Raw genomic sequence first — 25,901 nt, forward strand, 5'->3', positions numbered from 1 at the left:
TTAAAGAAAATCTTACGTTTGCATCATGGGGGTCATTCCTGGGGAGGAGGGAAGGCAGTGTAAGACAAACATCCTCCCTCAGCAGCACACAGCCAGTGTTAGGCACTCACCGGGGACATTCTCTGCCGCAGGTTTGGCAAGGATTTTGAGAACAAGCATGTTAGGACAAAGCTGAAGCACAAGAGGGCAGGATGGTAAGATCTGAAGGCACCTGCATGCAAGGGTTCCACAGGAGAAGGAATATCACACTTAGCTTCATTAAATCCATTGCCCTGAAAGACAGGAAAATTTATCACCCAAACCAGTTAGATTATAATGATACAATCTGACATGGAGTCAGATGACATTTTCTGATTTTATTTGAAGTTGACACCTTGAGACAAGGCATAACTGAGAGGATGACACCAGTAAGAAGGTAGCAGGAATATTTGTGCCTCCTTCCCCTTCCCTCAACTCCATGAACTCCAGTGCTGAGTATTAAAAATAAACCAGTGTAACCTAACAAACTGCAGAAGGTATTTCAGTCAGAGTGGGACAAGGAAAGAAAGTGAGAGTCTAAGATTTGAAACTATGAAAACTGTTATTAGAAACTTATTTTAGAGGCTTCAAGAGTGACATAAAAAAGTCCTTGAGACCTAAGGACTATAAATAACAACTTTCCAAAATCAATGGTAGTAAGTTAAACATGCAGAGTTTTATTCCTTGTATTTTCATGCAAAATATGCAAATGCTCCCTATTTCCAAATTCACTGAAGAAGACTAATTATTGCAATACCCATAGAATTTTGCTGATTAACTCCACAATGAGTGCAATTTTCCAGCCCTGTAGAGAAGCCCTGAACCCCATCTTACATTTCAGCAAAGAAACGAGAGAGCTTAAATCCAATAAGCAGTTTCTCAAGAAGTTTAAATATTCCTATTGTTTTATTTTTTTTTGCTTATAAAGTCATGGCTCAAGCAGTAACTAAAATGATATAAAGCACCTGATCTAGGGAAGCTGAGATCACACTTCAGACTTGGGAATACCACAGAGCTGCTACTTCCCATTTTACCTAATCCATTAAAGTAAAATAGCTTTCATCTGTATTACTGCATATCTCAAAAATAAAACCCACATTGCTTCAGTTTAGAATGATGTATAATTTATTGATATAATTCACAAGTAGTTGGACACTACTCAGTTTAATCTCCATATGCAAGTGATTTACACAAACATATAATACTAAAATTGATTGCTTAGAAGGTAAAAAATACCATGGGTATGAAATGCCATGGTAGATGTTGTTCAATATACTACACAATCTTAGTGTCAAACACTTTTACTCACTTATGGTTTTAGAAAAAAGGCAGCTTGCCATTTTAAATTATTTTTTATAAGTAGTCTGGGAAACTCAAGAGAAGAGGTTTTGCTCTAAACCTTCTGATCAATTATTTCTCCCAGATCTTAGGAACTGAATTGACAACAAAAGCAACATTTTCAGTAGTTCAAACAGAAGATTTAGATTTTTGACCCCCTGAATTCACCAAGCACCACGTGACCAAATCACGTTGCCTTCCAGCATGTGATACAAAATACTAACTTCTGTATATCCAAAGGAATGTGCAGGAATTTAGACCATGCCTCAGCATGGTGGTGTTGGTGAGAACAGCCTCATGTTATAATTTTTGGCCCCTGCCAGTATCTGGTAGTTGTGAATGTGTTTGCAGTTCACTGTGAATGTATTAGCATCACCAGACCATTTGGTATTCATGCAGCTGATTGTAATTCTGCACAAACTCTTCTCACTGAAACTTGTGCCTCATAAGCCTCATTAATTTTGCATTAAGCATATAGTGGCTGCATGGAGAAAACTGGACTTTAATGTGTTTGCCTGCATCAGATTAAATTACACATATTATCTTCTAGATGAGAACCAAACATATATTTTGCTTGAAATGCCAGTAGTTATGCCAGCCTTAAAACATATCGAGAAGCTAAAAAGCTTTCACAATACGAGATCCAGCTACTTATTCCACATATACAAAAACACGGCTAGAGAAATACAATTCAATTGTCAATGCTGAATTATGAGGAAAGTCTAAAAAAATAGAAAAACTCTGATATCTGGACATCAATTCAGAAGGTAACACTGCATAATGAGGCAATATGAGCACCCATTTAAAATGAAAAATCCCCAACCAGAGAAGCATAAGGGGATCATGTTACAAAAATAGATGAATACTGCGCCAAAAACATGCACACAATTGCCATGGTCATTCAGTATGCTAGCGATGGTCTAACAGTGGTCTAACACAAGAGTGAGACAGTGTTTCCAAAGAAAATCAAGTGAGTAACTACATATTGATTAAACTTTCTGATGCAGCAAAATGAGGGCACAGAGCCATCTCTGGGTTCTGGAGCTGTTTCAAGATTCGCTTGTAAAATTTCTCTCTGACACGATTGAACTCCATTATGTCCAGTGGATCCTCATCAATCCAGAATTTGTGGAATTCATGCATTAAGTAGCCTACAAAATAATAAAAAGGGAGAAGAGATGAATACAGTATGTAAAGATGATATAAAAAATTAGAAAGAAGCCTGCAATTAATAATTATGATCTGCACAGGGAATCCTGGTCACTGAAGTCTGACACTTCAGGACACTGGGCAGGGACAAGACTAAACGTATTTTGGACAAAAAATTGGATGAATATTACACACTGTCAGAACTTCTCACCATAAACACAAGAAGTCACTAGTTGTCTTGACATATGGATTCACTAATTGAAACATTAAACTAGTGAGTATAAAAGCAGAGAAAGATGCTGCTGATGCTGCCCCACCAGCCTTTTGTTTATATTCAAGTTCTGCCTCACAGATATTACCTCATAGGAACATTGCTTACTCTCCACTAAAAAAAGAGCGTACTCTTAGGTAAAGTAACAGTTGCCATCATGTTTTTTTGTGTTAACACTTCCTCCTCGTGCATGTTTTTACCTTGTGTGTGCATGACCTTGCTGAAAATGTTGTTTAACACTTATGCCTATGGTTGTGAAAAGATGGATGATAAGGTGATACACAGAACCACTAGTTTTGGAAAGACATCCCTGTTACAGGAAGAAAGGTGATTCCAAAGGAGGTTTAATATATGGGCTTCGATTAAGGCCTTTATCCTCTCAGTTCTCTGCTGTCCTTGCCCTCAAAGTCTTTCACTGACAGGAAAAGCTTTACATCCAGCATTAGAGCTTCAATGAACTAGACCCAGTTTCTTGATCCCAACTTCCACAGCAAATGCACCACTGAAGGAGCGTAATTGTTCACCCCAACACAGCAAAATGTGCAAGTCAGTTTTCTGTACTGCAGAAAGTGAGGACATTTGCTGTAAAAAAATCTTAATTGCTTTTATCCATGTTTTTTTCTGTTGTATGACAATTAAAACACATGCTTCTAACTTCAATTTCAATATATATTTGGATAGACATGTTGTTTACTCCATCATCAATTTGAGAAACTTCATTCAAAAGGTACTCTAGGTACATCTTCAAATCTCTTCCATAGATTCTGGCAGCCACGGGCAGTTTGATTCTCAGAGATGTTACTTTCCAAGAAAAGCCCAGTAAAACCCCTTTTAAAAAACACCCCACTACATAAAATGAAGAATATTGTTAGATCTTCCCCCTCCAAAATTTAGGGGATTTCCAAGAGGCACCTCCTGTACTTCAGCAGTGACGATGCCAAGCATGCCATGGAGCAATGCAGTTTCATGCACTGCTTGTACAGTCAGAGAAGGAAACAGAGGCCAAGACCAGTGAGCCAAGAGCAGTTCTTCTAACGTGTGTCCCCACAGCCTGAGGGAGCAGAAGGGTGCAGATGAGGTGACATGTGGATTCAGCATTTAGGAAGTCCATGCAGTACAACCACTGTGTCCCCCTAGGTTGCTGCCTGGTCGATGTAATTTTGACTTTCCAGTTCAGTCAGGCAGCCTGTAGACATTTAATGAAGCCTAATGTTATCTGGGATTGAAGGAAATTTGAAGGAAACATAGGATGACTGCAGTAGGGAGAGGAGAGAAACTTTAGGAGCATAAGAATAGGGGTTTATCAGACACAAACAGACAAACTCTGGACAAATTGTCCTTGCTCCAGGAAAGTTTATATGTTGGTGTTTCTCTACAATAAAATCCATTTGATAACCTCAAGTTTTTCATGGGATAACCTGTAGTCTTTCCTAGGATGGCAGATGGGGTGTATATGAACATCCACCACCTTCACTGGCCCATTATACCAAAACCACAGAAGTTTAATCCAGTTTCATAATTCATAGATTCATGTGCTTTATGGATAAGAACTGTCAAAACCAGCACTCCCTCCACTGTCATCCAAGTGGACTGGGTATGCTGGTCAGCAGACACGCTGGTTGTGGGGCAAAGTCCCAGGCTTGACCAAGAGAACAGTCCATCCTGCAGCCGAATTTTTATAGGTGGTAACATGACACTGCAAAGGCACTAAAACACATCTCTTCTTCCCCCAGATTTAGTGGTGGGAGATTTAGACATGGTAAGAAATACAAATCAAGAATAGGATACAGAATCATAGCATTGTTTGGATGGGAAAAGACCTTTAAGACCAATTCCAACTGCTACTCCAGCACTTCCAAGTTCATCACTAAGCCATGTGATGCCACATCTACATGTCTTTTAAAAACCTTCAGCGATGACAACTCCAGTACTTCCCTGGGAAGCCTGTTTCAGAGCTTGATAACCCTTTTGGTGAAGAAATTTTTCCTAATATTCAATCCAAACATCTCCTGGGGCAGCTTGAGGCCATTTCCTCTTGTTCTGTTACTTGTTACTTGGGAGAAGAGACTGACCCCGACCTACAACCTCCTTTCAGGTAGTTGCAGAGAGTGATGAGGTCCATCCTGAGCCTCCTTTTCTCCAGGCTAAACAACTTCAGCTCCCTCAGCTGTTCCTCATAAGATTTGTGCTCCAGGCCCTTCCTCAGCTCCACTGCCCTTCCCCAGACACACTCTAGCACCTCACTATCCTTCTCGTAGTGAGGGAACCAGGACTTCACCTTGCTGAACTTCTGGCCTCAACACATCGATCCATCCTGTCCCAGATCCCTCTTCAGAATCTTCCTGCCCTCCAGCAGATCAACACTCCCACCCAACTTGGTGCTGTCTGAGACCTTGCTGAGAGGGCACTTGATCCCCTCATCCATATCATCAATGAAGTTATTAAACAGGACTGGCCCCAGTACTGAGCCCTGAGGAATACCACTGGTGACCAGCCCCCAGCTATCTGGGTCTGGCCATCCAGCCAGTTTTATAGCCAGCAAAGAGAACACCTGTCCAAGCCATGAACAGCCAGTTTCTCCAAGAAAATGCTGTGGGAAACAGTGCCAAATACTTTAAGTTTAGATAGTGTTACACCCACTGTGCAAAGTGCACAGCAGGCCTCTGCTGTAGAAGGGATGATCAAATACAGGGGAAAGAGCTGGGAAAGCATTATTTTAGCAGGGGAGCAACTCTGCTGAAGTGTGGAGAGTAACACCTGAATGTAGATGGAAGTATCGTAAGACAGTTGGATTTATGGGGAAGCAAATTCCAGAAAGTCCTTAAAGTCCCTTTACTTACTTCTTATTATTTAAAAAACCAGTAAGGTCACATGTTCAGGCACTTAATGCGGTTTTTTGATTTGTGGTTTTTTTGTTTGGTCTGGGATTTTGTTTTTTTGTTTTATTTTACCCCTTGGTTTGGTAGTGGAATCTATCACAACTAAGAGCTGAATCCAAGCATCCTAAAGACAGGAGAGCAAGACTAGCACTACAGTCTCTGTGTTGTGTCAGCAGATTATTTATTTTTTTTAAAACTATGTCTAGTACAAAAAGGGTTAGCAGAGTACAAATTTTGTATTTCCTGACCCCCCATCCCTTCACCCCCCCCACTTACAGAATGTCTGCTGAAAGTGAGTGAGTGTTGGTGCTTCTGGAGCAACGTTGTAGAAATGGGTCTTCAGAGCTCCACTCACAAGCAGGTTGTATGCCAGGTCTGTTATGTTAATGCCCACAATAGCAAAAGAGTAGCTGTAAGAAAAAGCAGCAACATTTGTAGAGAGTTTACCTTCTTTCAGCACACTGTAAGAAACACTGATGACCCTGACATTGCAGATTTCGTGTGTTACTGAGGTATATTAATTTTCTCCTTTGTGAGTTTCCAAGGTGTGTACGGGGTGGAAAGCAAGAAAAACATTTATCCTGGATGCCTCGTACTTTCTACCAGCAGGCTTCCCTTGGGAAATACATGAACACGGTGAAAACAGGAGATTCATCACTGTGCAAGCCTTTTCAGTGGAACAGCACTGATTAGTTCCTACGAAATAAAAACAAGCACAGATGTCCCTGTGCTCCTGTGCTCACCTCTGCAACAGGGCAAGGACTCCACACGGTGGCTATGGCTGCAGGGTGACCCACCATTTGCTACTTTAAACTATCTGCTCCACAGGAATTCATTACCCACAGTTAGGAATATCAGGTTTTAACAATCCATCCTATAAAGACATTCATACGGCTAAAAAGCCTGGAAAAAGATCCATCTGAGTCACCTCACACTTCTTCCTAGAAGTGAACTAGATACACAGGCCAGAAAACAGGCAAAAACCTAAGTCAAAGCATACTGGATACGAACCCAAGAAAAATCAAACTCATGAAGCAAACTCCTGTCCTGCTAAGAGATATCAAGTGAAGTATATTTAGGCACAACAGAACCCAGAATCTGAAAGTTAATTTGTGAGACTCGTGCATAAAGAATTTGACATTTCTGGCAGTGATTATTTCCCAAGAAAACACATTAAGTCTCACACTGACATTTAGTGATAAAAGAAAACATATTTGGATATTCAGTGACAGTTTTTTTCTTCTCATCTAAACACAGCTGTCTTCTGTAGACTCTTTCGGGTATTTTTTCAACTGCCTCTATCAAGTAAACTAAAATACTTTCCTTTTCTTCAACCTTTGTTATATTTCAAGAGGAAAAAATAATAAACACTAGTCTAGAAGTCAACTGCAGCATGAGACCTAGAGGTGTGTTTCACAGAAAAGTGAAATATGGACAGTAGGATATATTACAGATCTTCAGATACACACAGGAGGAACATCCAGTTCCATAGTCATATATAATGCAGCTGCACCAAACCCATTTCTTAAGAAGAAAAAAAGTCATTACAATTTTTTCCCTATTGTATTTTCCTAAAAGCAGTTCAGAACCTGGTTTTGACAGTAAGAAGTGACATTTGATTACATTATGCGTTAAGAAGAATTAAACAGATATTCATCGCTGCACTACACGTATAGCATACAGAGAAAGGTTCTCCTTGCTACAGAATTTTTGGGTTTTTTTTCTAAATGTAACAAACTGTTTCTCCTGTAATCTTTGATCAAAACCAAGGTGTGGTTAAGACAATAGATGCTCCCAGAAATTTCCTTGAAAATGTAACCAGGGAACACCTTTTTCTGCTCAAATATACAGCATTATTGTTACCTGCTGTGTCTGTTGCAACTTTAAAAAGATCATTAAACTTACCCAATTGCCTTATCAAACTTTTTCTTCTCCCATTCAGCTTTGCTGAGTTGGCTGAGGAAAAAAAAGTAATTAAAACTCAGATATTGCCATGAATTACAAACTGACAAATATTTTCTTTCAATTTCTTTGATATTATAACATTTGAACATGGTATTTTACTTCCATTGACATGGCTAAGCATGTTTAACTCTGCTTTTGACCGCATGGATTGATATAAACAGACTTGAAATGGGTAACTGGCTTTGTATCATTGCCCATAAACTTGTCTCACCATTATAAAATAGGTACCTATGTCAATACTCACAGTAAAAGCCAGTTCTTTTCTATATTGACCACAAAGATGATCCACTTAAGTTTCAGCTATACAAAAAGTTGAAATTACATTTAACTAATCAAAGATGGTTTTAGCTTTTTTGTGTTTTCAGAAATACACAACACCCATCACTGGAGGCATGATTCACCTGAGGCAGCAAGCCTGAAAAATACTCCTCTGACTGTCAGTTTTTATGACTATCCAAATTAGAAACCACTCAACGGCCAAAAATAAGGAACAGCATTTTCTATTATTTGGCATAATAATGTGGAGATTTTCAAGGACACAGAAGAAACCTCCCTTAAAATAAAATTAGCTAGGGAACAGATTGATTTTAGACTAAATTTCAGCTGTTCGATGATTTTTAAAAGCCGTGTGATCCGACCAGTCAGCCAATATTGCACTAGCCAGGTCTGAGTCTATTCAAAAGAGGAAGTTTAGCAGAAATCATTGCCTGCATTTATAACCAGCTAAAAGCAGGCATGGAACTGACCCTAACCAGTGGGCTACAACCTTGACATGGTTGTGGCAGTTTTGCCTTGGTTAAGTAAATCAGAGTTTGCAAGCTTTAGATCCCATATTATCGACAACCATGTGTGAAAGCATAGTTCTTGGACTATACCTTAACTACAATAAGTATATATTACACTAAAAACAATTCCCTGAGCTTCATGTAAATATAGTATATAAAAATTGTTGTCATTAAGTATTTAAGATACTAATAGGTTCATATCCATCCTCACCTGAGTGTTATCAGGTGGTTTGCACAAGGACAAAACTTCACCTCCTAAATGGCTTAGCATACCTTATTCTTCACTCATTCTCTAAAATCTTAACCATCTTTGCAGGATGTGGCATAACAACACTTAGAAAACCCTAGGTAAGGATGAATAATAAGGGTGGCACACACAGGATGTGGGTAAGCAATACAGTTCAACTAAGACAGAAAATTCATTGATCATGATCCTATCAGAAAACAGCACAGCTGCTAAGCAACTGCATCAGGAATATCACCATGGGCACCCCCAGCAGCATCTATCCTTCTGCTGAACGCTCTGTCAAGGCATAGAAATTGCACATACTCACACAGCACTCCAAGACTGCCCTTGGTAATCAAACATGCAAATGAAGAATACTAATATGTTCCATGGGCTTTCTGTCATAGAATTACCTTGGAAACTCAATCCCAAAAAAAACCCCTAAGGAGATCAAAAGCTTCACAGGATTCAGATGTGGACCAGCTGTATGGATATCTAACATTCCTGGCAGAAGAAAAATGTCTTTTAAGGCAACTGATTTCTATGTAACTGGATAAGAGGTATCGGACCCCTCCAATAACTATGGAGTAAATCTCATATTCCCAAATTGCCCATAATAACACAGCTTTTGACATCTGAAAGTACCTGATCTCTCAACAATCAAGACAATGGACTCGCCAGATTGGGATCATCATTAGTCAAGGTAGACAGAGTATATGACTATAAATAAAGGGCCCTTTCAGCTCTGCTAACAAATTTTTGGCCTAGACTACTTATGATTATCAAGTCAGTCACTTCAGCTACATCAAGCAAGGTGAATTTCATTTCTGATATATAAACATGCTCATATGTACCCAGTGTTGCACCACCAGCTATGTTTGAGTCAAGTTTGAAGAAAAGAATATGGATCTCCTGGTGTTGCAACAAAGATTTTCAGTTTATAACATGCCAAATTGTAGTATGGTTTGATGTTTATTTACATGTAGTGTCTCAGAAAACTTGGAGAAAAGAAAAAAAAATACCTTAGTTCCTTCTTAGTGACTTCTCTTTAATTATGAAAAAAACACAAACAAATTAAAAGAAAGGTAAATAAAAATACAAAAATCACTCGAAATTAGAAGTGAAAACATTTAACACTAAATTTAACTATTTCCAAGATTCAATATACAAGTTCGCCTCTTGTACTTGATCAGTTTACAGGATCAGTACTTGAAAACAGACAGCCTGTGGCAATACCCAAGCATACACACAACAAAGAGAAGAAAACCCAGCCCCCTTCCCCAGACAGAGCCAGAACAGTGCTCTCTCAAGTTATTATTTCAAGCATTACCTGTATTTAGGGTGAAGAGAATCAGAGAGAACTTGCTGAGCTACCTCAGTGTCCCATTCGGCGAAATACCTGCAGACATACATAGGATATTTAGGGTGAGTTGTTAAAGAAACACAACAAAAAAAAGCATCTTGAGATATACTGAGCTGTTCATACACACTCTTTTAAAGGTCACTGCATGTGTTACACAGTGTGAGGAGCCTGTGACATGTTAAACTCATTAAGCTACCACTCAGACCCCCAAAATAAAAGATTAAAGCAGCCTCAAACTACAAGTGCAATCCTGTAAGTGCTTAGTGAATGTGCATTACCAGAGTCCCCTCTCTACCCATCCTACAGAAAATCAGTTGCTTATTGCTAGAGCATGTCAGGTGCTGAGCTCAAGAGAAAGCAGTTCAGGCTTCTTGATCTGGCAGATTCATTATGCAAGATAAGAGTCATCACGGAAGATTAAGAAGTTAAAAACACAGTAGGGATTAATTTCCCATGGAAGTTCAAAGCTGGAGTCAAGAGTACAGATCCTTGAGTGAGCTTTGCTAGAAAAGAACATACGGACAGCGGATGATTTATGTCCTTCAATCTGTAAAAGCAGAAAATATTTCTTTTTCCCCTCATAGGGAAAGGTTATTTTATCAAATGTTGCTGAATTACATAACTACCTGCAGTAAATACGGCTGGAGAAAATAACAGACATTAGTCGATTCCCAAATTACCAAGCACAGCTATGGTACTAACACCTGGTGTTCCTGAGTTGGAAGGAAGAAGTGATGTAAGCTCAATGCTTCATTTTGAGTATCAACAGAAATTGAAGTAGTAGTCAAACCACAGAAGTCTGCCATCAGTGGTTGCATTTTAAGTGTTTTGCTTAAGGATTCAACATGAAATTCCCAAAGAAGGTGGCTGAGCAGTAACATAACCCTCCCACCCACATACTTCCAGGGCATTTTGTTGAAGGAGATCTAGATACTGGTGAAAATATGCTTTACAGTTTCCTTCTCGTGGGAAGAGAGTGCTAACTCACTGTGTCACAGAGAAACTAAAAAAAGGGTTTAGCAAGTGGTATTACCAGGTTGAATGAGGAATACTGAAAGAGAGGAGAATTCTTTGAAGAGAGAAACCCTCCAAAAATTAGGCAAGCAAATAAATTCTTTCATTTGTTTAATATGAAGTCCCTGCCACTTTTATAAGTTATTCCCACAGACTTGCTAAAATCTGCAAGTAATGCTGCTTTTCATGACTTCAGACACACACAAACCCATATACAGAGGAATGTACTTACACCAAGTTATATAAGCCCAGGAGACCCATCCCTCTAAAGTCTGTTTTAGGATCGTCACCTTGGAAACCAATTTCACACCATTGCTTTGAAATCCGAGCTTTCAGTGGTGAATTGGGCTTCAAGCATTTCCACAACTAGGAAGATTACAAGTAAAACATAATTAAACTTCCACACATTAGTATGGCTTTTTTTTTTCTTTCTTTTTAAACTAAGTTCTGACGTAATGTCACTGCATTGCTATCCCAGAAACTGGAACACAAAATCAAATTAAATTCTTCTGTATGTGCATGTGTGTGGGGAAATCCCAAACAGCTCTGAAGTACTGCAGATGTTTCAGCCCTACAAGGCCCTTCCAACCTTATCGACAGCTGCTGTAACATCTCACACAAAGACTTGTTTTGCTCAGGCTTTGTTCATCAGTGTGGTGTGTGCCTCCCTAAGCATAGAGACAGGAATGGGCTGGATTTGGTTGTAAATCACTGACAGAGCAGCAGGCAATCAGCCCTCAAGTCCCTGAGGCTCTACAGCAATCTCTTCTCTGGCATCTTTTGCAAGTCTCTGGAAAGGTTACAAATCAAGAGTGCTGACTTAGCTACAACGGTGCTGAAAAGCAAATCAGAGAACACACAAAAAAAAAATAAAATCCATACAAGAATAGCATGTGCCACCATCATATTTAACTAAGGGAAGAATCATTCATTGATCTCACATTAAAAAAAAGGCGAAAGTGATTTAAGAAGCCAGATTGCCAGCTGGAATAAATCCACTTAGCTGCACTGGTCCAGCGACTTTAGTGTCTAAATACTATGTTGCTGGGCACCTAAAAGCAGCCTAAATTGACGTCTGACAAATACAAACCTCATGTGCCATATCTCAAACTCACTCTTTCCAAAGTATATTAAGAAATCAGTATTCAGAATTAAGAAAGTGAACTAATAACCAATCATGAGTTGGTGAGTAGGGCCTCAAGAAATGCACTTAGACAAAGCCTACCCAAGGGAAAGAGCTGTATGCACATTTCCCCAGTAAAAAACAGAAATTGTTTTAATTTTAGCAATCCTAGCTGAATTTAAAATTAAGTGCCCTAGGAATGTTAAAATTTTAATGATTTCACTTTGCAATGACTGTGTAAAGCACCATTGCTTAAACCATATTTGCTATCTTTCATCCATTAACAGTAAATACAGTATTAATCATTAGTTCAATCACATTAAGTTAATCTCTCTCTCATTCATAAAGTGCCCTCCTGGTAAACATGAATAAATGATAGTCATTAGGAACTTGAATTACCCATTGCAGAGATCACTTGGCAGAGTGCATAGAAGGAATGAAAAGCAACTGGCCTATTCTTCCACAGTGTGGTTTGGAAAATGAATTAAACCCTTGGACATATTTCCATTTGACATTTGCAAAAGCAAAACACCTGCTGTAAACAAGTGCTAATACTCAGGTGAAACTGATATTTTTTTCAACAGTATGAGTTTGCATAATGTTGCATAAGCTGCACTGTTTAATCTTTCCTCAGACAAATACTGTTTCCATTCTGCTTTTATGCTCATGCAGTTATGTTTTTAAAGCATTTACATGACTACACATCACTGCTGTCATGATTCTCAGGACCTTGCCCTCACAGGCTGAGTGGCTTGGAAAGAGACCACAGCCAGCTCCTTGGTCTTTCTCACCTATGATCCCATCCTCAGACTCCACTTCTTGCTCTCTGGGCAGTGTAGACACCCAGTGTATTTAGGAATGCTTTCTTGGAGCCAAAGGCACTCATTAACTGGCAGTGTTATTTTCAGGGACCAACAATATAGGCTCATCTCCAAGGCACAGGCTTCCTCAATGGGTAAATCTGTGTGTCCTTTTAGTTAAAACTCACTCTACCCCCAGAAATTCATGCATTAGGCTGCGCTGGGGCTGGACTTGAACAGGAGGAGTCCATCTGCCTAAGCCTACTTGATGGTTAGAGCCCTCCTTCAGGGCAGCTCCGGATTTTAACAACTCCTTGGTGAGACTCCCACCTCTCAGGAGGGTCAACCTTAAAGACAGCAGCTTTCCAGACACCTACACGAACTCTGACCATGTGAGGCATTTTTTAGAAACAGTTATTTGCATCCGACAGTGGCTATGTAATATGCCTACTGGGATTTTTGGAAGTATCTGGAAGGCTGAGTAACTACGGTAAAATTTCCAAAAGCCCTCACTGTAATTTGTGTAAAGCACTGCACTGCAAGATAGAGCATGGTTTGGATGCAGTGGTATTTAAGTTTTCAATATTTTTGTTTCAAATACGTGAAAAAAAAACAAACAACAACCAAACAGGTGGTATGTTTTTATAAGAATTCTGAAAATTCTCTAAGAAGGCATTTTGCTTTCAGATAATAAGCTCACTATCACTTATTCTGTGTTTCTTATCATTTCTCTGAAGTGTGGAATAGGGTCAGGAAAAGGATTGGAAGAAATACCAGGGCTTGCTATTAGACTATTTTCCAGACCCTTTATTCTTTCCTCAATTCCTTTCTAATACAGGAACTCACTAGCTCTTCCTCTGCTTATGGCGTCAAGACAAAAAAAAAATGCTTTTATCGTTTGCTCCAGTGTGAGGCTTTCCTGAAAGCATGAAGGAAGTAAAACCCAATTGGTATGGTTTTCATAACTCTACCTGTATTTTCCAAAGAACAGTTTCACTTTGTTTTCATTTCAAAACATATTTGGTAACTGTATTTTATTCCACACAATAAAAATCTAGATGTTTGCCATTGGGATACATAGCTATTGTCTTCAAAGACAAAAGGAACTGAAGAAAAAATTTTGACTGTGGTTAATAAAGAAAAATACCCTTCTTACATTGAAGAGAGCTGTACTGAAGTAGGATGTAGGGCTATTTTTCCAGAGCTCACTGCACATAACAGCTCTGCACTATAAGAACTACGTATCCAATGCCCACATATAGTCCAGCCAAGGAAAATCCATTCATCAATCAGGGAGTGAGCTGCTTGCTTGGCAGGTGTTATACCCAGACTTGATTATAATGCTGTATAGTTTTGTCTTAAAACAAGTACATGATGGAGGAAGGTGACGATACCTCTCAATGTTTTAAAGAGGTTTATAAACCAGGCTGTTTGGAGCTAACATGAACAAAGGATGCCCTCTAAGTATCTCTTAAGCACTCACCTTCAGAAGCATTTCTTCATGTTGCGGATTCTCTGAATCATATGGCTCTCTGCGCAGCTTTTCGACCTCTGCAATAAGATTTCTGTACCCCACAATCTGCAGCAGGCATGCCTGAAGAGATACTCCCAATCTGAGGGGGGGAGGAGCAACATAATCCAACTCAATCATGTGTAGCTATGAAACAGTTACCATGTACATACCCATTTAATTAATGAGTAGCATTACATCCATGACTTGATAGTCTAACACTTTAACTGCAACGGGAAAATTTCCAAGAAATCAATATTACATTAAACAAGGCCTTGTGAAATGTATAGTCATATTTAGTGCCTTTCTTAGATGATAAAATTTGGGATTTTTTAAAAAACTGAACGTTGATTTTCACATTGAGATCCCATTACAACTATACACAGCAGCAGCATTGAATGTCTACAACAAGCACATTACTTAATCTTTCTCCTCATTCAAGCGACAGCTTCTCAAACAATGCCCTGAGATCAGAGATGTGAATTTGAAAGAGGAAAGTCAGCAAAAAGCTAAAAATATTCATTTTGCTTCCATGCCACAAAAGCTAGCATAAAGAAGCAAGCCAAAACCCCGAAGTAATAGTTTCAGAGATCCAGGCAGGCAGGCAGGGTTTTTTTGGTCTCATGTTGAGAATTGTCACAATGGTTCTTTTCATTATAATGCAGATTTTGTGTTTCCTTTTACATTTCCTGATGCATCATCAAAAAACCCAAAACCAAAACACATGAAAAAACATCCCCCCAAAAAAAACCCAAATCCCAACAAAAAACTGCACCAAGCAGCAGCTTATTCAGTTTACGTTAAGATTTTATAATATGAAATGCAAGTTATGCAGTACACAACTGCCATGCTCATAGAAATTTTTACTTCTATACGGGAATAAATTCTTTAATATCTAATAAAGTCTGAAATTATCAGAACATCTACTATGAATTTGGAGGCACGCAGGTTGCACTGACACTAAGCTGTACATGTTCCTCATCTGTCTTGTCTGATACACTGAAACATATTGTTTATTCCATAATACTGTTAAATTTTCTGAGCAGAAGGATTTTCACTGCTTATCTTTCGAGGCAGGCCCTGCTTATCTAAACTGATCTTCTTCTATGGCAAGGTGAACTGCTCAGTGGATGAGGGAAAGGCTGTGGATATTGTCTGCCTGGACTTTAGCAAGGTCTTTAACATGGCTTTACACAGAATTTTTCATGGCTTGGGCGGGTGCACTGTTTGCTGGGTAAAAAATTGACTGGATGGCCCAGAGAGTGGTGGTGACTGCCGTTACATCTATCTGGGGGCTGGGCACTAGTGATGTTCCCCATGGCTCAGTTTTAAGGTCAGTTCTGTTTAATAACTTTCTTTACCAATGATCTGGACAAGGAGATCAAGTGTATCCTCAGTCAGCTTGCAGATGACACCAAGCTGGGTGGGAGTGTTGATTTGCTGCAGAGTAGGAAGGCTCTGCAGAGGGATCTGGACAGGCTGGATTGATGGACCAAGGCCAATTGTATGAGGTTTAACAAGGTAAAGCACTGGGCCCCTCATACAAGAAAGACACTGAGGTGTTGGAGCATGCCCAGGGAAGGGCAACAAAGCTGGGGAAGGGGCTGGAGCACAAGTCTAACGAGGAGCAGTTGAGGGAGCTGGAGGTGTTCAGCCCACAGAAAAGGAGGCTCAGGGGAGACTTCATTGCTCTCTACAATTACCTGAAAGGAGGTTGCAGCCGGGTGGGTATCAGTCTCTTCTCCCAAGTGACAAGTAACAGAACAAGATAAAATGGCCTCAAGTTGCCCCAGGAGAGGATTAGATTGGATATTAGGAAAAATTTCTTCACCAAAAGGGTTATTAAGCCCTGGAGCAGGCTTCCCAAGGAAGTGGTGGAGTCACCATTCCTGGAGGTATTTAAAAGACATGTAGATGTGGCACTTAGGGGCATGGATTAGTGGTGCACTTGGCAGTGCTCGGTTAAGGATTTTAAAGGTCTTTTCCAATCTAAATGATTCCATGGTTAATCTACAGAAAGAGAGATGTCAGCATTAGGCCATTTCTATTGCTGCAATTGTATGCTATTTGAGGCTAAAACCCTTTAAGAAAAACTTTTGCAGCATTTTCCCTCCTTTGCTGTTTATCTGTTTATTTTCGGGGGCTTTGTCCTTTTTTTTTTTTTTAATATGCTTCACTTGCTCTAGCCTTCAGTTTTACAGAAAGACTGCACTTCAAAAAAAGCTGAAATGCCAGACAGACTGCATGTGAAATCCTGTAGTGTATCACTAAACCACAGCCATAATGTTTTTAGCTACTCTATAGCCTCAGAATAGTTTAAAGAAGCAAACCACAGGATGTGGCAAAGCAGAGCAATTTTATATATATATATATATATATATATATATATATATATATATATATACACAAACAATTTAATATTTTTTATATATATATATATATTTAAGATACACATTGCAGATCATATTCAAACTAAGCCATGTTTCCACTTTATCTAAAGACAGTCAAAAGCTCCATGCAATGTTATTTGGGTGCAGGTTTGGGGGTGGAATTAATTTCCCCACTCTCCTTCTCATTAAGGTTTTGTCCTCCTGCTTGCCAAGCACAGGAATACTGGTGAGTTGCTGATGTCCCACGCCTCCTCGCTGTCATCCTTGTACCGGCTGTGGCAGTTCTTAGAGCAAAGTACCTGGGCATGCATCCCCACTGTACTCATCTTCAGGTGCTCCACCAGATGGAGGCAAGTCCAAAAGTGGAACAGGGGAATGGGAACTAGATGATATGCTCCCTTCCAACCCAAGACTTTCTATGATTCTATGTCTACTTCCATAGTTAGTGTAGACCGCACATGTCACCACCTGGTTATTCAACCTACTTGCTCCTACCACTAAACATAAGCGCTTATCTCAGAGGCATTGACAAAGGAAAATTACTGTGTCCTGCCTCCTCCTCTTCAGGTCATGGCAGCCCACAGCCTTCAAGAAAAGTTCAGTGCAAGCACCCTTGGGGAGCTACTTCAGCTCTGCAAAGATGCTACATTAACAAAAATGACTGCATACAGATTTGCAGAAACACATACAGTATGACACATGCCCCCTTGTCCTTACCCTGGGAGATTTCAAGTCTACTATGCAAGGCAAGGCGAGAGCTTCTGAACAAGACAGTTTGGATGCAGGTTTTAATTGTTTAAGAGAAGACAAGGCATTGGATTTTCCTTAATCATGTCTAGAGAAACAGCTGACCTGCTTTTGATGAAATTTTTCCAGAAAACTTCAGTATAAAATAGATGGCTCACACGTAAAACTTCAGTGCAGATGTCCAAAGTTTAGAACTATGATTACTTTAATATAAGGAGCAATTTAGTGGCAGGGCATGTTTCTATGTAGGTGGCATCACCTTCCACTTTTCAGACCCCCATTCCTCACTGTTTTAAGGAGATATTTTACCAACTTATCTTTTGGGTTTTGTTGTTGCAGTAAGACCTTGTTTATGCTGCTGATCACTTCAAGAAAGGTAGCTATCAATGTATGGATGCTCATTTTGTACTATATCTATATCTCATTTTGTATTATATCTACTTCAAGCTTGGGAAAAGGAGTGAACCTCAGACTGATTGCCTGAATAATACAGCTTTCAACACTTCTCCTGCTGATTCCTGACCTAGACACCTTGTGCCTTAAGTTGGGGCTGTGAAGTAAGGCAGCCACAAAAGTGTTATTGCTTACTCTTGAAATACACACTTGTAAATGTAATGGTTGGTTGTTAATCTCTTCTTACCAATATCAGTTATGTTGTATCATTAAAACTTGTCTTTGGAAAATTAAAGGCAGTTTTAAAATGTTAACCAGTATACTGTTTGTATCAGTTACAACAGGATGATTTCTTCCCAGTTCAAAAGGCCACATATAGCCTTGCTGAGAAGCCATGACTGTCCTTGCCAGGACTCTCTGCTTTGGTGGAATTGTATCCCTGGAGAAGTGACCCCCATAAGTCCATGCATCAACAATATACTAAGACAGTGTGATTCAGGAAGCAGCTAGATAGAACTTGCTTATTACAGTCACCATAAAAGATCATTCATTTTTCCATAATTTTTTTGACAGCAGAACTGAAGTTGGAATTGTATGCTGAGAGACAGAATTCATCTTCAAATCATGTGCCACAATAACTATGGAAAACCAGTTCTCCACGGACCTAGGCACTGAAGATATCAATATTTCCCATTTATTTTGTAAGGAAACTTACTGTGGATTTATATCTGGATTAATCCTTTTCAGCTCCATGATGTCATCTATCGTTTTTTCAATAGCATCAGGGTGAACATTTACTGATGTTTGCAGTCGCTAAAAAGAGGTTTTAAACACATATTAATTCTTATAAAAGCTATTACTCAATAGAATTTAACAATGGCAAACATGATACATAAAAGCTTCCAGATTAAGAATCCAGAAGACCCAACTCAGTATATATGCACATCTTTCCAGTCTATTCAACCCTACTGACTAGTTGCAAAACACTCTCCCTGTAAAAACTTGAGTTGTTTTGCCATGCCCTTGTAGTGTATCGCATTTCTGTGGCAGCTGTCAGTGAAGGTGATCAAAGGCCTCAGTGCAGATCAAGAAGGAGCTTCAGACCATCCACCTAATTCCACCAGAATTGCTAGCCTTCATTTGACATTCCCTCTCCCAACATGTTACAGTAAGAACATTTTTCATTTCACTTGTCATTGCACTTTGTAGAGATGCTCCTGGAAGTTCAGTATTCAAAAACCAACATGTCATCTGAATTTTCTGATGCTTCGTTTGTAAACTACACAGTTGCTTAAATGCAAACTTTTAAATAGGATTCTGCCTTTCTGTTTGTACTAGAAATATATTTGGAAGCACTATGCTGAACTAAGAGCTACATGACATCATTTTTGTTAATGCTGAGGTAAACTTTTCAACATCACTCATTTTCATGACAGAGAATTTAAAGCCTGAATGATGCTATTTAACATATACACAAATGCCTTAGAGAAGAACTTAGGTTAGCACAACCAGTGGCACAGTGAAAGGATGAAGTGACAGAGGTTCATCTCCATTAATGTATTTAAAATATAGAATAAAGTTGGTAAAGTTGCTCTTCCGGTTGTGAAAGTTGCTTTCCAGACAAAAAACTCGATCCCGATCTTTTTTGTAAGTGTGTAAGTGACTGACTGCGGATTACAGATGTTCTAAGACAGGATGAGGAATCAAGCCAAGAAACCCCGAATTACAAAACATCATTCTCATCATCTCCACCATGGCCTGTTTTCCCCTTGATTCCATCATTGCTACACTGTGCCTGTCCCTGGAGCATAGGACACTCTACCCGACTTTGCAAGATCACCTGCTATTGCAGCCACAAGACCGTCTTCAGTTGAAAATTGTTTTAATGTAAAATCATATAAAATCTTAAAGTGATTTTTTGGGGAGAGCAAACAGCGAACTGAACAATCCAACAACACAATAGAAAAGGTGAATGATGAGATCTTTCACTTACCTTACTTTTTGAACCTTTCAGTGATGCCTCTGTAAGAGAACAGTATTTGAAAGCACCATGTCAGACAAGCTAAATTTACATTGGACCCATTTAACAGTTTATTTATGATAATGTCATACTATTTTTAGCACATGCAGAAAGCTACAAAGGCATGCAGAACTAAATATTTGCAGTTACCTATTTTCATAGTTCTGGCAGCTCCAGGTTTGGTATTGTAACAGATCCTTTGCAATTCACATTGACCTGTTAGTTTCCTGACCACGAATTTCAGGCAGCGCCACAAGCATTTGCAGTAGAAGTACAGGCATACCTGGACAAACATCCTGGCAAAAGAAGAAGTCTGAAAATAAGAGTCTGGAGCAAAGTTTGTTTCAATGCTGTCACCACCCAAACAGAAAGTACTTCCTCATCCTAAATTCCCATTGCCTAAGGAAACCTTTAAAGCAAAAGCAGCAATCACACTACAAACATTTATCCTGGAAAATGTTAAATTGTGCTTTTTAGTCTTAGCCAACAAAACAACTCACGCACAAAGCACCAGAACTGGAAGCACAGAATAAGTCAACTCCAGAGTTCTCAGAAGAGTACTTATAAAAAACTCTTTGTCTCCTTAAAAAAAAAAAGCCGTATAGTTCCTACAAATGCTTTGGGGAAACATGAGAAAGGAGTACAGCTCACCCTGATATAATGGATGCTGAGGATCCAGGGAGTCATTACACCCTGGCTTAGTTTTGCCTCTGCAACCAGCTGTTCCAAACAGATTGGCTGGTTATCCTGACAAACTTGACATCCTGACAGCATTCATGTCAGGTCCCTAAGAATTATAATTAAGGAAATCAAAGCTTCCACTTCAGCAGAAAGGGTGCTTAAGTACCTACCCTGAGGTTCACCAGCTCTTCCAAGATCAACTGTTACACAGCACTGATGCTGCACAAAGTACAGAACTGACAGTAAGCCAAGAAATCCCTTATTTAGCTATTGCATCTAGTTTTGAGCCGCAGCAACAGAAGACAGACTTTGACAAACAGGATGTATTTCAGTGGAGATGGTAGGACTGGACAACAAACCCTGTGAGAAGAGGCTGGGAGAGCTGGGCTTGTTCCACTTGATGTAGAGATACCTCCAGGGGGAACTAACCGCAGCCCCCAGTGCCTGTGATCAGATCATGAAGGAAACAGAGCTGGGCTCTTCACAGTGCTGCAGGGCAGGTAGACAAGGGACAGTAAGTATGATCACAAGATGATCAGTCTTGTGAGGAGAAGTTTTTTCACCATGGGGACAGTCAGGTAGTAGCATAGGTTTCCAAGAGAGGCTGTGCAGTTTACTTCTTCAGAGTTTTTAAGCCTTGACTGGAAGAAGCCCTGAGCAGGCCAGTCTGGTGTCAGGAGGTTGGACCAGAGACCTGCTTAGGTCCCTCCCAGGCTCAACTATCTTGTGATCCTATGAAAGCCTGAAAAAGGCTGCATACATGAGAAATGCTCTATTTTAAACCTTATTAGCACTGCAGCTGCTACTGAAGCCCACATACTGCCACAATTACATAACACACCCCAAACCCAGATTTAAGGGGAAAAAACTTATTTGGAAACAATTTAGCTTTCTTGTTTCTATGGTTATGAAGGCACAGATTCACAGGGTGCACCAGGTGGGGGAGGATCCACCCGTGGTCCCTGGGTTCAGAGGCACATCTCATAAAAGACAAGTTGCAAAGATATGACAGTGGGAACATTGCCATCTGGGCATGGTCCTGGGTAACTGGCTCTAGATGGTTCTGCTAGAACAGTGGGGATGGACCATATGACCTCCATGGGTCTCTTCCAATCTCAACCTCTCTGTGATTATATTCCATTATTATATTATGGGAAAACATCAATACTGCTTTGACATGACAGCTTGCCAATAAATAGTCAAAAATAATTTGGGCCATTATGTTCTAAGCCTGTGTGTATGCATATTCATCATTAGCCCATTGTTTTCTGCTGTTGATGTTTTCAAAGGACGGTTATTTGTTTGCAAACTCCATTAACCTTTTCAATGAAGTGCGGTAGTTATTTCGAACTACTGAATTTCAGATACTCAAATCAGTTATAGATTTAATAAAGCTTGAAGAGCTCGATCACTTCCTAAAATCATCCTGAAGGGCATGCTGTAGAAGGACATTCAAGGAAGGGAAGATGAATTAATGCATGTTAATGTCTACACAGGAGTTTAATCTGCTTTATATTAACTTTAGTTTAATCATCTTTGGAGAGGGATTAAGCTAAGGGAACTAAAGACATTTTATGTCTAAATGGAAAGCATCAACACAAGTACTTAACATGCTTTAAAAGCATCCACTTTATCTTCACACTTTTAGTTAATTCACTTAACACTCCCAAATGCCTGCATGCAGGCAAACCCCCTTGGTTTTATGCAATGGGAAGCCACTATTTTAGATACAAAGTGAATGAGAAATCAGTCCCATGGTTTATTCAAGTTTTAGACAAAAAAAAGTTTCAGGTGCTGACACCAAAACATCCCCTCATCCCTGCCGCACGATGTGCCAGAACACACTACTGTGAGGAGTTAATTTGTGTTTTACAGCAGGTTATTGCCTTCAGTATTAAGAACAAGACTGGTTACCAGGAGACAAAGCCATCATCAACCAACAGCCATTCTTTAAGTTTTCAATAGTTAGAAGTAGAATCACAGAATCATCACAGAATGGTTTGGGTTGGAAAGGGCCTTAAAGATATCTTGTTCCAACAGCCATGTCATAGGCAGGGACACCTTCCACTAGACCGAGCTGCTCAAAGCACCATCCAACCTGTTCTTAGGATATATGTCTGTTAAAGGGTCAATCTCACATTAAGTCAACTAATATCTTCAACTGTAACCTTTAATAATGGCTTAGAAAACCCTATAGGTTAACACTGGACATTTTGGTTTTCCAACAGACGTTTGATATCAACCTTTATAGATTTGACTAGTCTACCATCCCTGAAGAATTCGAAGAACAGTTATCCCTTGGCTTCCTCAACACAACTCAGCTCTGTAGTCAGGCTGAAGGCACAGAAAAACAAACACAAGAAAAAAATGCCAAGCTGAAAGGTGGAGTATTGTAAAACAAAGTTCTGAGTTTTCATCATATATTCGTAGTAGAAATTAGAGTTATTTTCTTTAGGCCTGCTTTCTTTTCAAAAGTTAGGTCTCTATTAGAGCAACCATAGAGAGAGCTCATTTATAAGAAAAAATGAGAGGAAAGACTCAGAGTCACTTAACTTCATGTCAACAGTCCATGTAATAAGATTTCCTTCTAATGAGCTAGGTAGCTCCCATAAAATCCATGTCCTTTAAGAAAGTTCATGCCTATACTTAGTTGCCTCCAGGACTGAACCCATTTATTTAAAAACAAGGTTTTGAGTACCGTATTGTGTGATGTGCATAAGTTTTTGGGGGGGGGAGTGAGCGGGGAAGGTATTAAGTGCATTTGAATTATGTGTTTCTGCCTTAGGCTCAATGACAGATTTGCAAATCAAAGGAAAAACTCCAGATGGGATAGTGTTGTGAGCATATAGTTGCAACCACTTTCTCCACTAAAGTTCTGCTTTGGCTGTGGTTTGCATAAAGGTTAATAAAAATACACCGACTAAAAGCATGACACTACAGCACACAAACACTACATCTGTGATCCACTAAAATATACTTATCAGCTATTACTAATCAAACAAATACGCACTAGTTTTGACTAGAAGAAAGTTAGCCTTTGTGGGTACCTTCAGTTTTCTACTACTCATCCATCTCAGGCTTACACTAGTTGAAATCTTCCATTTGCAACATGAAAGGCATAAAAAGTAACACAAGCTCTTTATAAAAGGCACCTCTTGCTTGCAGAAGTCCTGTAATAAAAGTACACTAGTGATTAGGTAAGAAAAGTTTTCTGCTAGCCACTAGGCACTTCAGTGCGTGCAAAATTGAGACACTGGCAATATAAAACAAAACATAGTGTATCATGAAAAAGAACTCCCATGAAAGTACAGCATGAGCCATGTGTTTGACTACAGCACAGTGGCATTAACTTCTGGTTTGTTTTAGTGTTCAATTCCAAAACTCCTTTCCAGTCAATCTCTTCTGTTGTTCTTGTTTGTTGTTTTTGTTGTTGGTTGGTTGGTTTGTGGTTTTCCCCCCTCTTGCCCTTCCAGCACAGAAAAAAGTTTGTGTGGTCATGTACGGTATGATTTCAGATCCTGAGGTGAAGTTTAAAAACAGAAATATTATAGAAATTAAGGCATTCCTCAGAGACTCACACTCTGCTCTTTCCCATTTCAATACAAGCTCCTTCTTCCTCTGTATTACAAACTGTTGTATAGACCCACATATATTCATAGTTGCATTTCAACAGTATACGAACATTTATTCAAGTAAAACAAAGAAAGAACTGCACAATAAGATGCTGATGTGCACAGGTCAAATGAACAGCCAGTTCCCTTGCCAAGGATGCTGTACGAAAAAACAATTAAGCAACCCATCTCTATCAGCAATAATGGAGCTCAGCAGAGGTTCTGGAGAGCTCTCTTCCGTGAGGAAGGGGATGAAGAAAGGGGTTTCTACAATTGTTAGGATCCTTGCAAGACATGGAGAAATTTAGAGTCAAAAAGTAAGAGTACTGATGCTACATTCACAGTGCTTCTATTCTCCACAGCATGTGCTGATCTGTCTGGGGAAAGAAAGTATGAGGCAGGCAGCAAGAAGTAGAGAACGCTGAGTTTGTTGTTTCACACCCTAAAGGTGTGAAGGGAAGTACAAAAGTGGTTCTCAACAAGGGGTTCTCAATGTTTGCCCTTGACTAGCCATCTGATGTTTTCATTGTGACAGGAACAGCACATGCGATGGCTATTACAATTTACATCTCTCTCCAGTGACATTATGACGTCACATTTTCATGAAGTCTGTCTTTTTATTTCAGGGTGACTGGCTCTAGACAGCCTTCTCCATATAAACTGGCAGAAGCAAAATTGAGCAAAGGTTTCCAAAGTTACCTAGTATTTCTGTGAAGCTCTTTCCTGCGCTACCTGTTCGACTAAATAACAAGATGTATGTATAATGCAACATGAAATACCTCTTGAAGGAAAGTAGAGATCAATTACTGTGCAACAGTTTTGAAACTAATAAAATAGAAGGTGCTTATTCCCTCCCCCAGTAATTTCAGAACCTTAGTATTTTCAGAGTCAGTAACAAACACAAATACTTTGGGTAAAATGAAAACTTCAGCTAGATACTCAGTGCTACTTACTGGACTTAAAATTGGGAGGGAAGCAAGTAAACTCCCAAAACCAACCAAAAATACCCCAACATCAAATCCAGTAGTTTAAAAGAATGAAAAAATGTCACTGAATCTACTTACACATCATTTTCTTTCCTGTGTGTCCTGTTTCAGGTCATACGGATAGTAAAGATTCTTACACAACTGTTTTTCCTGAAGGACATACTCAGTTCAGAAAAGAGTGGATTACAGGAGTATTTCCTTTCTGAGAATTCTGATTACAGTTTGAGAAATCAAACTAGTTATGGCTGATAAGGTGTCCAAATAGGTGAGTAAGCAAGTGAGGAGCTTATTTACCTTGACTGTCTTTGGTTTATGTGTGTAACTTACAGTGTACATACAAGATCAACCAAGAAGTAATGTACCAATCACCATTTCTGCCGTAGGCAGACCTGCTATCACCTCCTTTAAAACACAAGAAATTGTTTTCATTCTGTGCCTTTGCAGACTTGACAACTGAAATCCACCTTATCTCCTCATTTAGACATGAAAGCAAGTCACCGTGGCAACTAAGGAAGACATAAGAATAGTTTTTAACAGCAGCTTTCCTCACTTTGCTTCTCTTGCTGTTTGCTGATTTGATTTTCATTTTATCTGATATGACTCCAGTAACAGACCTTATGCTTAAATTCTGC

At 39.4% G+C, this 25,901-nt stretch overlaps 1 protein-coding gene across 1 annotated transcript in view; it reads right to left on the bottom strand.

Annotated features, from left to right (window-relative positions):
- Positions 1–1,120: 1,120 nt before the first annotated feature.
- Positions 1,121–25,901, bottom strand: part of ELMOD1 (ELMO domain containing 1) — a 46,151-nt gene continuing 21,370 nt past the window's right edge. Inside the window, exons 4-12 of the mRNA XM_051779865.1 lie at positions 20,142–20,287; positions 19,965–19,993; positions 18,687–18,784; positions 14,415–14,544; positions 11,241–11,374; positions 9,962–10,030; positions 7,561–7,611; positions 5,932–6,065; positions 1,121–2,507 (exon numbers count right to left, since the gene is read on the bottom strand). Of these exons, the coding sequence (XP_051635825.1) occupies positions 2,335–2,507; positions 5,932–6,065; positions 7,561–7,611; positions 9,962–10,030; positions 11,241–11,374; positions 14,415–14,544; positions 18,687–18,784; positions 19,965–19,993; positions 20,142–20,287 (964 nt within the window). The 3' untranslated portion in view covers positions 1,121–2,334. The remainder of the gene's footprint in view (positions 2,508–5,931; positions 6,066–7,560; positions 7,612–9,961; positions 10,031–11,240; positions 11,375–14,414; positions 14,545–18,686; positions 18,785–19,964; positions 19,994–20,141; positions 20,288–25,901) is intronic.

This window comes from Manacus candei, unplaced genomic scaffold (genome assembly GCF_025592945.1).
Source record: "Manacus candei isolate 608988 ecotype Guabito, Panama unplaced genomic scaffold, ASM2559294v1 h1tg000014l, whole genome shotgun sequence".
Lineage (NCBI taxonomy): Eukaryota > Metazoa > Chordata > Aves > Passeriformes > Pipridae > Manacus > Manacus candei.